This window comes from Rhincodon typus, chromosome 9, assembly GCF_021869965.1.
Source record: "Rhincodon typus isolate 14 chromosome 9, sRhiTyp1.1, whole genome shotgun sequence".
Lineage (NCBI taxonomy): Eukaryota > Metazoa > Chordata > Chondrichthyes > Orectolobiformes > Rhincodontidae > Rhincodon > Rhincodon typus.
In genome coordinates this window covers 25,178,753-25,195,417 of record NC_063340.1, presented here as the reverse complement: position 1 = coordinate 25,195,417, position 16,665 = coordinate 25,178,753, and the positions used below count along the sequence as shown (strand labels likewise).

General features: G+C 41.5%; 1 protein-coding gene across 2 annotated transcripts in view; it reads right to left on the bottom strand.

The window, feature by feature from the left end:
• unc93a (unc-93 homolog A) overlaps positions 1 to 16,665 on the bottom strand; it is a 136,395-nt gene that overhangs the window by 31,119 nt on the left and 88,611 nt on the right. For both annotated transcript variants that reach the window (XM_048601424.1, XM_048601425.1), the window contains exon 5: positions 3,240 to 3,451. In XM_048601424.1, the coding sequence (XP_048457381.1) occupies positions 3,240 to 3,451 (212 nt within the window). The remainder of the gene's footprint in view (positions 1 to 3,239; positions 3,452 to 16,665) is intronic.

Here is a 16,665-nt window from a genome sequence, read left to right as displayed (position 1 = left end):
CTACCTGATTCTCTTCATCCAAGGGAAGTGCCCAAATTGTGCACTTTAGCAAAGAAAATATCAGTTATTTCCGGCATACATTTATAAAAGGCTGACTATGAAATTTCACATAGGCGTCCAATGGCATAACAGTTGAGGGCCAAGGTCTCTGCCATTCTGCTGTTAGTTTCAGTTGATCTATGAAGACAATGATTTATTGCATATCATTCTCTTTGGGATTTGCCCTGAAAGCCTGCTTCATGATGCTGTTCCAAAGTTCTACACCTAGCAATGTTCCCTATCTGGTTTGCTCCCCATCTAGCATCCATACACCATGGACAGCCTCAACTTGAGTGGCTTGTGATCAAACCTTTCTTTCATCTGGTAGGAAATTCCAGATGGGATTCAGAGCTTGCAGTTCTTGTTACAGTCAGCCTACTCCAATGGGACACCTTATGGATTGAATGTAGTTCTGTTCCTCCATAGCTGTGTACAGACATTAGGCAATGGTGATCAGGCCACAATGTACTGTGGCTCCATGACTTCATAGGATCTGGTTGGAATGTGATGCCATGCATTGTGGAGATATGCTGGTTAATTGGGAATTAAATCCAGCTGAGTATAACTCCCTACCCAGTGAAGTCATGATTAATGGGGTCCTCCTTCAGTTGGCCAGAAATTCTAATCTGTAAGACTGGCCACCTAAAATACTTGCTCTCTTAGCCTTTTCAAATGCAAAAGAGATTTTGGAGAACTGGTTCAAGTTGGTGAGGTTTTGTTTCTCTGCTTGACATGCTGGGGAAGCACGCCATAAATTGAGTTCTGCTATTCCTGGAGTCGTACTGAAAGTTAAGTCTTTTCCTTAAGTATGTATGGTATCCCAATTTACCTGACTTTCAGACCAAGTTGACAGAAAGCAAGGACTGGGTGTTTGTACTCACCAAAAACCATTATTTATTGTAAGTAATTAGACTATTGCTACATGTGAAAAGATATAAACCATTGGGATGAAACACTTAAATTAAAAAGCTTTAATCCCCCCTACACATATACACAGACAAACAAATATGGAAAATAGATTATTGGTGGTGGTAAGAAAACTGGAAAGTCAGTTCAGTGGCCTTTTCTCCCCTGTTGAAATGCCCCTTCTTTGCCTAGCCAAACCCCTGGTTATTCAGATGTCTTTCTCCGGATGTTTTCACAAGTTTTAAAGAAGTACAGAGGAGTTAATTCACTTAGAAGATATAGTGATTGTAATGAAGTCAGACAGCTGGACGTCATAGAATATGAGTTTCCTGATTGGGGCAGTTAATCTGGTCCAATCAGGAAGGCCTAGCACTGACACTCTGGTGCTTGACTCTGGATGAGTGTAAATAAAGCATAACTTGATGACAGGATACCGGGCTCTCTGGATTTATTTCAGAAAAAGTCTCTGATTTCTCAACCTAAAAGTCACAGCTCACAGTAACTGCTGCGCGAAATGTAACTTTTTTTTGACTGCAGAGAACAGGCAACTTCTGGTCTGAGTAAAGGTAACTACAAACAATGATCCTGGAGATGAAAGACTTACCACATGACGAATGGTTGAGAATTATGAGACTGTACTTGATGGAGTTTAAAAGGATGAAGGGACATGTCATTGAAATTTACAGAATACTGAGAGACCTGAATAGAGTGGACGTGGAGAAGATGTTTCCACTTCGACCTGAGGGCACAGCCTCAGAGTGAAGGTATGATGCTTTAGAACTGAGATAAGGAAGAATTTCATCAGCCAGAGGGTAGTTAATCTGTGGAACTCATTGCCGTAGAAGGCTGTGGAGGTCAAATCATTGACTGTCTTTAAGATAGAGGTGGATAAGTTCTTGCCTGTAAGGTTTACATGGAGAAGGCAGGAGAACGGGGTTGAGAAACCTATCAACCATAATCGAACGATGGAGCAAATGCATGGACTGAATGGCCTACTTGTGCTCCTATATCTTACGATCTTATGGCTGGAAGAAGATTTACACACTTCTTTTCCTCTCTCTCTGTCTCTGTAACTTGGTTCTGGCTCTAAATTGCTCAGCCATCCAAGAACCAATCATACAGTTGTTGGTAAACAAAAGGTATCCATCATTGATAACTGTCACTAGTCCACAGACCAATCAACATATTGTTGCTAACAAGAGCTACATCAGTACACACCCTCAGCTCCAGATTGTCTGCAATCTGAACTACAGAGACTACTTGTTCAAGCAGTTTTTTTACAATGCCTGCCACTCTTCAAATACTTTTTAAACAAGTCTTTCTCATTTAAGTTATTTTTAAAACCACAAAACAAAAAAAAATTGTTCTTACAATTCAAGCAATAATATTCAACACTTCCTGTCATCCACTATGTTTCTCCTGTTCTTTACCTCCCTGAATATTTTATAATACCCATCCATACCCTTAAAACCTGCATCCATCCACCATTTCAGCCAGTTCCTGTCAAGCGATTATAAGTTTGTCTTTGAACCCATAGCAATCCACATCCCAACATCTTCCTAACCACTTTACCCTCCCGTGATTAAGGCCATTGCATCATTACGTCCTTTGACTCCCTGCAGGTTCTCATGAGTCCAATGATTTCCCAGCTTACTATGTTCCAACTTCCCCCATAACTGTAACCATATGCTCTGTGATCCAACACTACAATACATATCACTGTATATCAGTTTTTGCAGCAAATCTGTCTCACTGTGATTTCCCCATTTCAGCAATGGCTCCAAACCCTCTAGGGCACAAAAGAAATTGTTATGTGGTCCATTCTTCCAAACCTGGACAGACAGTGCTCCATTTTCATGGACAGACAAGTTCCTAAACTTTGCTGCACTGATTCTCCCTCCCCTTGGCTGTTTCAGCTTTAACATGTCATTCAGCTAACGTTTTCCTGCCTTCCCTTAATCACTTGGCATCTAATATGCTCTTCAGCCACAGACAGCCTTCCTCCCCTAGCTAATTGGACTTTAACATAGTTTACCAACAGCCTGCTTTCCTCCCCTTCACCTGTACCTGGAAGATTTTCAACACAATTCAAGGCAACAATCACCGAAGGCTGCATTTATATAAGGGCAAAGCAGAAAGTACTTAATCTATCATTCTGGAAGAAGGGAAGGTCACCAATGCATGATTGTTATATAGTATATGAGATGATGGCTTTCTTGATTAGACATAATTGGGAAGGATGAGGTCATGACTTTGTTATTGAGGATCATCTTCAATGCTTTTAGTATTCTTACCTTGGTATAATCTCCAGCAAGGAAGCCTTGTTCAAACCCACTGTACATTGTCATGACAATGAGTAGACATTGACGCTTGTCCTTTAGGTGCGTCAAGGTTGCCACTAAGACAGCCAAAACTTTTATTTCCTTCTGTTTGAAATCCTGCACTTCCTTTTCATCGAGGTGATCCAGAAAGAAAGCAACAAGAAGTACTCCTCCTACACCAATACCTACAGGAAGGATAAGGCAGTATCAGAACAAGCAGTCGGGTAACCAACGATGCTTCTCTCCAGGACTTTTTAAACTTTTCTAAGCATAGACTGGATTGAATCTTACAGGGTTTTCTTTGGGGAAGGGACAACTGTGCAGAGTTTTTTGAAGGGTTTTTCGCCATAAGGCCTCAGGAAGTTTCCTTATCATATCTTACCAAATTTACTTCATTAACCTCCTGCCCAACCCCTACGGCATTCCTCTCATCTGATTCTACCTAAATTTTATCATGCATGCTTCCAGGATATCCCGAAATTGACTGGCATCCAGATCTGCCTTGGACAGTTCTTGATATTTTCCAGGTCGTGGGAAAGACAAAGGAAATTTGTCACCAGGCTTTGCAGGCAGGGGCCTGGAAGTCCTGGTTGACAGGTTGGTGCAGAGGTGGCTGCGACACTAAGCCATGCCAGCCCAGTCCAAGGCAGCCTTTCAGGGCAGTGCAGTCTCAACCATCTGGAGGAATACACAGCAATGTAGAAGGTCAGTGACCTTCTCCACTCACCAGTCTAAGTGCCAACATCTACTGTCCGGTACCTCAGTTTTTTTTCTCCATTGCTACACCTATCTCCCACTGATGCTCATGGTCTACCACGCTCACAACTGCCTGCAAAATCTTCCCTCATTCATTCGCACCACCTAAGTCCTGGAAGCACTAATCCTGCACGCCCTCTGCACTGGCTACTTACTTGCTCAAGACATCTTCCCACCACATCAAAATTAACAGTTATGTCATCCACTATCAACTCCCTAATACCTTCTTCTTTCTCATTACAGTTGTGAAATAGCCCACGACAGGGTAAAATAATCAAGACTGGTCTACCCAACGTTAGGTTTCTTATCTCTAAGTTGGGAGAGCAACCTGACTGACCACTAAACAACTGACTGATCGTGTTTAATCCCCTGTACCAGTTTTGGAATCTGTCCTTGACTTACTGAGACAGGACCCCCTGACTGAAAGCTATCTCCGTTGACTTGACTGAGGCTTGTTGACAACCATGACAAACTTCTGGGCTTTGAGTCTATGCTGAACAGCACAGCAGTATAGCAATACTGAGAGCCTGGGATCTTGGTCAGAGATAGCAAACAAACAGGCAAGAAATGCAGCCCCATCCAACCCATGAGCTGGTGGATATCACTAAGCACACAGTGTCATTGCAGCAACTTGCAGTTGCAGCCTTAAACTTCAGGCACAATATTGTAAGTGAATCAAAGATGTCCCACAAGGGTTCTTACAGGCTGAGACATGTTCGATGCTAATTTCCATGTACGTGGAGTATGTGTGGCCCGTGCCAATGAAGTGAGATATTGGTGCTAGGTGGTAAACGTGGAGGTCCTTTACAGCATGCAGCAAGCTGAAGTTGCCAGGGATCCACTCTGAATTCTACATTGAGAATTTTTGACATCTAGCTTGTTTGATGTATTTGGTATGATAGGAAGCTGAATATTAATGAGGTGAGTTGTGGTATTAGTAAAGCATTTAACAAGGCCTAAAGCCCCTTAATTCACAATTTGGGAAATGTTTGCAGGCACTGTGCAGAGTTGAGCTGTTAAAAGGCCTGCCTCAGTGCTGTGTGACGTTATCTCAGTTATAATAAAAACAGAAAGGTCTCCAGTTCTCATATTTCGCACTTCTTGACTTTCTGTGCACCCCATACCCCTCAACCACCTCTGTTGACCCTCATGACCCACCATGTCCAGCTATGCCCCTCCACTCCTCATGCCTTCCATGCCAGTCTATGTCCCACACCAACTCCCTCAAGACCACTAGCAAATCCCCATGGTCCCTCAAGTCCCCCATGTCAGAATTTGACATTTGGATGTCCTTTCAGCCGCTACACGGATACAGAAGCTATGAAACTCTACAATGACAAGTGGTATGCATAAAGAAAGCTTTTGAAAAGAAAAGTAATCCATTAATATATTCTGTTACAGACACAGATGAGAGAGAACTGAACCTCCTGTTCCCTTCCTTTATTGTCTGTAACCACTTTTTCTTTGAAAAGGGGTTTAACCTTGAAGTGTACAGTCACTTTGAATAACCAACAACAGGTTCTCATGGGTTAAGTAGACAGGGTTATTTATTCACACATTCACCTGAAAATGTAAGGCTACATCTGTCACTTACCATTTTCTCACACAAAAAAAATGGCTAAAGAGACTAGTCTACTTATTTAATTATAAACCAAGGAGTAGTTCATAATTCACATGATTTAGCTAGTATCTAGTTTGAGATTGGTCACATATTCAATTTCTATTATTCTCCACGCAGAATGAGTTGACATGCTACACAATGCAAGATGGATGGCAGTCATTTACACTTACTTGTGATTTAACTGTTTTTTTCCAATAGCCCTTTTGTTAACTTCTGCGTTCCAAAATCACTGAGTCTAGGAATTGATAGATTTTGAGTTTTGGTTGTGTCCACAAATAGGAGGTGTGAATTCCACCAATGGTTTTGTATTGGTATGTCCATCTAAGGGTAGAACTCCACCCATGGTCATTTAATTCTGAACTTCCTAGAGTCTTGTCACAATTTTGAGTCTGTACAGACCTTGCAAAGTATCTGGTCCTCAGCAGCCTTCTGAGCCTTTTTAATGTCCATTTTCAAAAGAAAAATGCAATTTCAGAAAATGTTATACGGTATACAGTCCACAATGAAAGTTAGGAATATGACACGTTTATGGTTATTACAATATAGATGATTTAATATTATGATACAGAGCAAATGTTCAAAATTTCCTGATGATATCAAAGAATTAGGCAGCCATTCAGCCTATCGGCTCTGCTCCGTCATTCAATCATGGCTGATACGTTTCTCAACCCCATTCTCCTGTCTGCTCCTGTGACCCTTGATCCCCTACTAATCAAGGACCTATCTATCTCTGTCTTAAAGCAATCAATAAAGTGGCTTCTGCAGCCCTTTGCAGCAATGAGTTCCACAGATTAACCATCCTTTGGCTGAAGAAATTCCTCGTCATCTCAGTTCTAAAGAATTGTTCCTTCATTCTGAAGCTGTGCCCTCAGGTCCTAGTCTCTCCTACTAATGGAAACGTCTTCTCTACATCCACTCTATCCAGGTCTGTTAGTGCTCTGTAAGTTTCAATCAGATCTATCCTCATCTTTCTAAACTCCATCAAGTAAGACCCAGAGTACTCAACTGCTCCTCATATGACAAGTTTTTCATCCCTGGGATCATTCTTGTATACCTGCTCTGGACCCCCTCCAATACCATTAAATCCTTCCTTAGATACAGGGCCCAAAACCACTTACAATATTCCAAATGTGCTCTGATGACAGCCTTATACAGCTTCAGCAATACACCCCTGCTCTTGTATTCTAGCCTTCTTGAAATTAATGCCAACATTTCATGGGCTTTTATTATATTTAGCAGCGTCCTGTGTCAAAGACCTTCTGGAGATTCAAACTGATCACGTTCACTGACTGTCCCTTGTTTAACTTGTTCATTACCTCCTCAAAGAATTCTAACAGATTTGTCAGGCATGAACTCCCCTTGACAAAGCTGTGCTGACTCTGTCCTATTTTACCATGCACTTCCAAGTATTCCGCAATCTGATCCTTAATAATGGACTCTAAAATCTTACCAACAACCAAGATCGTGCCAACCAATCTATAGGTTCCTGTCTTCTGCCTCCATCTCAAACTGGAATGTTACATTAGCCATTTTCCAGTCCTTTGGGACCTTCCCTGACTCCAGTGATTCCTGAAAGATCACCACCAATGCCTCTAAAATCTCCTCAGTTATCTCCTTCAGAAGTAGGGGTGGCATGGTGGGTCAGTGGTTAGCACTGTTGCCTCACAGCACCAGGGACCCGGGTTCAATTCCACCCTCAGGTGACTGTCTGTGTGGAGTTTGCACATTCTCCCGGTGTCTGCATGGGTTTCCTCCGGGTGCTCCAGTTTCCTCCCACAGTCCAAAGATGTGCAGGTTAGGTGGATTGGCCATGTTAAATTGCCCATAGTGTTCAGGGATGTGTACAAGTCTGGGTATATTCCATCTGATCCAGGCAATTAATCACCTTCAGTTCTTTCAGCTTCCCAGCACCATCTCCTTAGTGATGGCCACTACTCTCATCTCTGCCCAATGGCTCTCTTGATGTTCTGGTATGATGCTGGTATCTTCCACTGTGAAGACTGATACGAAGTACCTATTCAGTTCCATCACTATTTTTTTGGTCCCCATTACTTCTTCAGCCTCATTTTCCACCTGTCCAATGTCCATGCTTACCTATCTCTTACCTTTTAAATATCTACATAAACTCTTGAAATCTTCTTTTATATTACTAGCTAGCTTGTTTTTATATTTAATCTTTTCCCCCTTATTGCTTTTTTAGTTATCTTCTATTGGTTTTTAAAGGCTTCCCAATACTCTGTCTTGCTACTAATCTGCACCACATCATATGCTTTTTATTTTGCTTCAATGCTATTCCTGACTTCCCTTGTCAGCATGGTTGCCTCGTCCTTTCCTTAATATGACTTTTTCTTCCTTGGGATGAGTTCCTGCTGCCATTGTTGCTCCACTATCTTCCCTGAATGGCTCCTCTTCTAATCAACTTTGGCAAGCTCCTCCTTTGTGTCTTTGTAGTTACCTATACTTAATTGTAATACCGTTACATCTGATTCCACCTTCTCCCTCTCAAACTGCAGGGTGAATTCTACCATATTATGGTCACTGCTCCCAAGGGGTTCTTTCACCTTAAGCTCCCTAATCAAGTCTCCCTTATTACACATCACTAAATATAGAATTGCCTGTTCCCTACTGGGCTCCGTCACAAGCTGCTCTAAAAAAACCATCTTGTAGACATTCCATAAATTCTTTTTTGGGATCTGCTATCAACCTGATTTTCCCAGTCCACCTGCATATTGAAATCCACCATGATTGTTGTATTATTGCCTGTCTTACATGTCTTTACTATTTCCTGAGTTATTTTCTGCCCCATATCCCGATTGCTGCTGGGAGGCCTGTACATAATCCCTCTCAGGGTATTTTTCCTTTTGCAGTTCCTCAACTCTACCCACACAGATTCTATGCCTTCCGATTCTATATCGCTTCTTACTATTGATTTAATTTAATTTCTTACTAACAAGGCAACCCCTCCCCCTCTGCCCATATGCCTGAACTTTTAATAGGATGTGTTGATTACAACAAGGAGGAAATTATGCTGGATCTCTTTAAAACTCTGTTTAGGCTAATGACTAGAGTATTGCCATCATGTTCAGGTCACCGCACTTCAGAAAAGATATGACGGTCTCTGAGAGGGTAGACAAGAGACTTATAAAGTTGTTTTAGGTTTCAGAGAATTTGCCTACAAGGTTAGATCAGAAAAGCCAGTGCTCCTTGAAAAATAAAGCTTGAGAGGGTATCTGATAGAGATATCAAAGATAATAATGAATTTAGATAAGTTGGACAAAGGCAGTTTCCATTAGATGATCATAATGTGGTTGATGGAAATTGAAGAAATCAATAATTTCAAAAGGAAATTGTATATACACTTGAGGAAAATAAACCTGCAAAGCCACAGGAATAGTGTGGGATGGAACTAACACTACTTCTCTACATAAACATAATTGACAGGCCAAATGGCCTCTTTCATTGTTGTAATGACTTTTTGTGGGAATAAATTTCCAAATAACTTTGGAGGAACACTAGAGACAGATTTGTTGTGAATTGCAAACATGGTCCTCTCTCTGGGCAATTCTTGAAGAGGCTGGTTTAGTGAGGTGGTGACAGGACGGGGCAAAGGCCAGCACGCTTTGTAACTTGAACACCTCTCTGTGCAGCACCATCTCCCTACACTTCCAAATGTGAAACATAGATTAATGTTTTAAATGTGATTAAAGGTAATTATAAGGGTATGAAGGCAGAGCTAGCTCAAGTGAAAAGAGAAACTAACTTAAAAGATAGGACAGTGGAAATGTAGTGGCCAGCTTTTAAGGAGATATTCAATAACTCTCAGCAAAGATTTCTCGCAATGAGAGAGAAAGATTGTTTGAAAAGGGTGCACTATGAATGGGTGAATAAGTAAGTTAAGGCTAATATCAAACTGAATGAAACAGTGCACAAATCTTCAAAGATTGGAATTTGGTCAATAGCTTGGTCAGATTTTAAGAACCAACAAAGAATGATCAACAAAAAAAAGAGTAAAAATAGAGTATGAGAAGAAGCTAGCAGTAATAAAACAGATTGTAGTAGTTTCCACAAGTATTTAAATAGGAAAGGGTCATGGAGCTTCTGCAGAATATTCTGAAAGGTGAGAGTACACAGCCAGAAGTCATGGTCTATGTTAGGACCAATGGGGAAGTTAATCTTGGTTATCTAGAGAACGAAACCATGGAATTGATAAAGGAAAAACAAGAAAACGGTAGCGACTCTGAACAGGTATGCTGTACGCCTATCTTCAATGTGGAAGACTCAGAAAAATTCCCAAAGATATTTTAAAATGAAATGGCAAACAGAATGAAAGAACGTAAAACAATCACAATCATCAGGGAAATGGTGTTTGGAAAACTATAACGTATAAAGCTGACAAGCCTCCAGAGCCAGATGATCTCTATTGTACAGTCTTAAAAGAAGTGGCTACTGAGATAAATGTAATGATTGTAGTAAGGTCAGCCAGCTGGAGATCATAAAATATGAGTTCCCTGATTGAGCTGTTAATCTGGTCCAATCAAGAATCCTTGGCTGACATATAAGAAAGGTGAGTGTCAGAAATACTGACAGTTTGATACCTCACTCTGTGTGAGGCAGTACTATAGTCAAAAACTAGTCATGTGTAAATAAAGAGTCATGTGGTGTCAGGATACTGGCCTCTGTGGAGTTATTTCAATGGTGATGACAGTAAAGCATGATCCTGAAGAAAATCGCTTGAAACAGTTGTCTTTGAGTTAAGGTAAGCATTTCTTACATCATGCCTTTGTTTGGCAATCTTGACCCATTCAACCCTGCTGTCCAGGACTGGGCCAAGTATTTGGAAAGAATGCATTATTTTCTCCAGGCAAACAAAATTAAGGCAAATATAAAACGATGAGTAATTCTTCCGTCAGCCTGTGGAACTGCAGCTTTTTCTGTCATTAGGAGCCTAACTTTTGCTGAGGCATCAGCTACTAAAACCTTTCATGTAATGACTGACATAGTTAAGGAATATTACAATCCCAAGCTCTTTCTGATTCTGAGATGCTTGGCAATTGAAGAACCAGGGAAATCTGTATCAGGATTTTCGACTAGGTTAAGAAGACTGGCAGAAGCATGTGAATTTGGTTTAACCCTTAATGAGATGTTGGTATATGGGATTAATGATGTAACTATGTAAAAACACCTGCTGGCTGAAGCCCAACTGAATTACAAACAGGCACTACGACTGGCATTATAATTGGAACATGTGGCAAGTGGAACACACGAGTTGCAGGGTATTCTGATGGAAGTGGACATCCTTGCCAGTCCTACTGAGCTTGTGAAACACCACTTGCATGTAGGCAATTTCACAGCCTCACTTGGGACATATTCTTATCAGTGACTCTAAGTCGGTCCACAGTAAAACCCCAAAATGAAGCCACCCTCAGCCAAACAGTTAAAATTTTCTTCAGGACCCTGGCCGGCAAGCCATTGTAGTTGTTGCCAGAATGCAGATGCAAGAAACCAAACAGGGTCCTACTGGAGCTAAGTTGAGTAAGATAGCTCATGGGCCAGTATCTAGGAGCGGTCAAACCCTGGAAAGTCCACCTATATCTGATTTGGAACAGTTAAATTGCTTAACAACATCCAAATCAGAACCAATCAAGAGAAACATCTGGTCATCCAGTTCTAATGGAGATTTATAGTGGAACAGTCATATCAGTGACTGCAGAACAAGTTTTTAATAAAATTCGCTCTGGACTCTAGCCCTTAACTTCACACAAGACCTCAGCTAGGCTGAGAACCTATATTGGGGAACCTTCACAGATTAAGGGTACAACTTTGGTTCTAGTCTCTTGTGGTTCAGTTACCAGAAATTGTAGTAAAAAAAATCTTACACCCAAGCTTAATAGGGCAAAATTGGTTGAGGGAGATTCACCTAGATTGGCTCAACATTTTTCAATTAGGAAATGGCTGCCTGAGTGAAATCCTTAATTAAATACTCAGAAGTCTTCCAGGAAGGTCTAGGAGTGATCAGAAGAGCCAAGGCCACCTTGCATGTTGACCAGGAAGCAATTCCACGATTCTGAAAGGCCTGTCCAGTGTTATTTGCGATTGCAGACTTGCTTGCCGAGCCGGTGTGTTTGATTGTAGACGTTTCATCACCCTGCTAGGTAACATCGTCAGTGTGCCTCTGGTGAAGCTTCTCAAATCTTCTCAAAAACTTTAAACAGTGTCATTTGCATTACGGACAAAAGAAATGAGAAGCCCGATGGGTCACTTCACCTTTGCGAGGATTTTAAACAAACAGTAAAACATTTTTCGCAGCTGAATAAATACCCAATCCCTTAGAAAGAGAATTTGTAGGCAAAACTGGCAGGGGGTGCTGTCCTTCGTGAAGCTGGACGTGAACCACGCTTCTTGCAATTGTGTTTAGACCAGGATTCCCAGAAGTATGCTACAATTAATACCCACAAAGGCTTGTACCAATAATTTGAGATTATCATTTGGTGTATGGTCTGCCTGTTCAATTTTTCAGCAGACAATGGAGAACATTTTGTAAGGTCTATCTGAGGTCACCATTTACTTATACGATGTCTTGATAACAGAGAAAACCAATAACGAACACTTAGAGAACTCGGATATAGTCCTGAGGCATTTTTTTTTCAAGGCAGCCTTACAGCGAAGGGAAAAATTTGTGTTCCAGGCCCCGCAAGTGACTTTCTTGGGCAACAGAGTCAACAAGACTGGGCTTCACGCTTTGGACGAGTCTTGGATGATATTAAATTTTCTGGACATGCTCCCAGTCACAGCTAACAATATCAGACTTTAGACATGGAAAGATCTAGTCCTTTCCAAACTGAAACAACTGGCATTAATGGGAGAAACCAAACGGCCATCACAACTAGAATTGAAACCTTTTGGACCCGGAGAGACCAGCTCACCGTAGAGGACAGCATATTGTTATGGGGATCAAGAGTGACTGTCCTGAACAAAGGTCACCAAAGGCTGAACTCCACTAGGGCCATCCAGAGGTCTTCAAAATGAAGATGTTGGTGAGAAGTCATGTCTGGTGGTCAAGCTTGGTGGGGCCATGTACTATGTTGGTGAGGCACTGAGAAAAGTGTCAACAAGGACAAAAATTACCACCAGCGGCTCCCCTGTATCCGTGGGAATAGCTAGATAAACCCTGGACTCGGCTGCACGTTGACAACGCAGGTCCTTTCATGGGTTCAACGTTCTTACTCATCGTAGACGTCCATTCAAAATGCTGGGGAGTGTATAGTGTTCATTCATCAAACATTGGAACAACAATAGAAAAACCGTGGGCATCTTTTCCAACACACAGAATCCCGGAAATGCTGGTCACAGATAATGGGCCATTGTTTACCAGCAGGAAATTTGATTATTTCGTAGAGTCAAATGGGATTTGACATATAAGGACAGCTCCATACCACCCATCATCCAATGGCCTGGCAGAAAGAGCAGCCCAAACTTTGAAGTTTGGATTGAAGGAATAGCTTTCAGGCTTGGTAGATACCAAGCTGTCATAATTCTTGTTTGATTATAGGACCACTCCACATGCAACTTCAGGGATGGCACTGGCAGAGTTGCTCATGGGTAGAAGACGCTACACCAGGTTAAGTCTGATCTTCCCACACCTGGTGGGGAGGGTGAAATGGTATCAGGAACTCCAATGTCAGGTACAAGACTTCTCTAAGTGAGAGAGATCGTTTGATACAGGGACAAAGTTTGTTGTAAAAAATCGAAGAAATTGCCTGCGTGGGTAAGAGGCATGGTTGACGCAAAGTCAGTGAAATATAAAGTTCGGGTTGGTGCAATGGTCTTGAATGAGCATGTGGACCACATGAAAGCCGCAAATTCGCAAACTATGCAGGAGCAAAGTGCGCCCTGCCCCTCAGAACATTTGGAAATGTTGCCAGAACCTGTGGATTCACCCTTGCCTTCACAAGTTTTTGATTCCTCTGAACCAGTGATGGACATGACGGAAGTAGCCACCTCAATGCCTTTGCTGGCAGAAGAAGAGTGAAATTCTACCGAGGTACTCCTGACGCAAGAGGTGAGCTCCCGTGTGTTACATGCTGCCCATGCAGATGCCAAGTTGGAGGAACCTGACCTGGTGCTAAAACACCCCATGAGTCTCTCCAACAAAAAAGGACTGGTCTATGTATGCAGACTCAAAGGGAAGGATGTTGTGATTCTAACAAGGTCAGCTAGTTGGACCTCATAGAATGGGTTTCCTAATTGGGGCTGTTAATCTGATCTAATCAGGGAGCCCTGCCTTAAAGGTAAAAAGGGTGAGTGACAGCGATATTAACACTTGGTGCTTCACTCTGGAATGAAGCAGTACTATAGTCAAAGACTGTTCATGTGTAAACAAAGGGTGACTTGGTTATGGGATATTGGACTCTGTGGAGTTATTTCACTTAGGTTCTGGAAAGGTCCCACGGATTGGAAAAAAGTTAATGTAACTTCTGAGGAGGCAGTGGGATAATGGTAGTATTACTGGAGTAGTAGTAAGAGAAGTGGGAGAGGTGGGAACCCTAAGAAAGGCAGTTAATATCATCAAGAGGAATGGGAGACGTGAGACAGAAGCAAAAATTCTAGCAGCAGACTTGTGTGGGACGTGGAAGCAGAGGTAATGTAGTTAAAAGGAGCAGAGAGAACCGAGGTCCCAGAAACTGACAGACTTAGAAACAATAGCAATGATGTTAAAAAGGAACAGTGAGAGTAACAGAGGAACAGTGGGAGCAGTCGTAGCTATGGGTAAAGGAGCAATGAAAGGAGAATGGTCCCAGCTACAGATAGACCAGTAATGGAGTTGCTTTTATAAAACTGAAGTGTGAAATCACAAGACAGCAAATAGGTAAATTGGTAGGTATTATTTTCTTGTCTCTAGCGACTGGATATTGATTTAAGACCACAAGTACAGCTTAAAAACTGAACACAGCTAATTAATATTTTTGAACGTGAAAACTTTTTTGCTGGATAGAGTTGAGGTGATCTGGTTGGTAGTCTGACATAAGCAAGAATAAGATTTTTCTAGTCTATATTGGAGTAAGAGTAAGGGTAAAATAAAAGCAAGCATTCATATTGTATTAAGAAAAAAATCTGTGGAGCTCAAGCCCATGATCTGCACAGACAGAAGTGTGGAATGGGAGTAATGACAGGGAATTTGTTAGTGAGGGAAAAAACAGGAGCTTCTGCAGTCTTGAATATGATTCCAGGATGATATATTGGCACCTAGGAGGCAATGTCAAGAACGTCATGATGCATCTGCAGAGCATTCTGAAGGGTGAGAGTGAACAGCTAGAAGTTGTGGTCCGTGTTAGGATCATTGACAGGAAGAAAAAAAAGAGGTTCTGCAAGCAGACTTTAGAAAGTGAACGAGGAAATTGAAAAGCAGGCCTTCAAAATAGTAATCTCTGGATTGCACCTGATACCATACTGTAGTGAGTATAGAAACAGAACAATAGAGCAGATGAATGCATGGCTGGAGATTCCTGAGAACATGGGACCATTTTTGGAGTAGATGGCACTTAAAGAAGTTGGATGGGTTACATCGGAACAGGAATAGAACCAACAAATCATAGGGATGTTTACAGATTGCCAGGGAAATGGGATCCTGACAAGTAGGTCAAAGGGTAGAGAAGCTGAGATGGAATTAGAAATTAAAACACTAAGTGAGCCTGGAAGTTACAGAAAACATAGGATAAATAAGAAAGAATTGAGCTTAGCAGGGCTCAATGGAATAGATTTTTATACAAGGAATCTGAGAAATAAGGCAAACGAGTTGAAGGCACATATAGGTGCATGGAAGTATGATATCAAATCTATCACCAGGCATGAATGAAAGATGGGCAGGATTGACAGCTCAAGATTCTTGGTTGTAGAGTATTCTGGTGAGATAGATAGAGTGGAGATATGAAGGAGAGGCTTGCAATATTGATCAAGGAATCAATATAGCAATGAGGAAGTATGATATCTTGGAAGGATCATAATGTGACACCATATGGCTAGGGGTAAAAACTCAAAAGGTGCAAATACACCGGTGAGTGTGTAGTATAGACTGCCAAACAGTCAAGAAGAAATAGAAGATCAAACATTTAATTAAATGTCGTAGGAAGGGCTGAATGGTCTCTATCTGCACTGTAGGGTTCTATGATTCTGTAAATACTGAGATCGTAATAGTAGGGAATTTTAACTACCCAAATATTAATAGGGTTGATTTTATTGTGCAAGGTGGGGAGAGAGCAAAATTCTAAAAACATCCAGGCAAACATTTTTAGCCAATAAGTAGAAAACCCAACCAGGGACAGGCAGTTCTTGACCTAATCAAAATAAGCTCTGGCAGATAGAAGGCAGGAGCATTTTAGGGATAGTGACTATAACTCAGTTAGATTTAGGATAGTTATGGAGAAGTTTAATGATGGGTCAAGATTAAACGTTTTAAACTGGGAAAAGCTAATTTTACTATGCATATGTGCATATGCAATATGACTTGAACAATATCCAGGCTTGGACTGACAAATGTCGAGCAATATTCATGCACACAAATGCAGGTAACGATCATCTCCAATAAGAATCAGTCTAACCACTACCTCTTAACATTCAATGGTGTTACTGTCACTCAATCCTCCATTATCAACACCGCTGGAGTTGCCATTGACTACAAACTCAACTGGACTCACAGATAAATACAATGGCTATAAAAGCAGATCAGAGGCTAGGAATGCTGTTGTGAGTAACTCCCTCTTGATTCCTAAAGCCTGTCCATCATCTATAAGGCACAGGTCAGGAGAGTCATGGGACACTCCCCCCTTGTCTGGATGAATGCAGCTCCAACAAAATTCATGAAGCTTGACACCATCTAGGTCAAAGACACTTGATTGGCACCAGATCCACAAATATCCACTCCCTCCATCACTGATGCTCAGTAGCAACCATGTCTACCCTAGCTACGAGATACACTGCCAAAATTTTCCAAAGATCCTTAGACCGCCGATTCAAAACCCACAACCA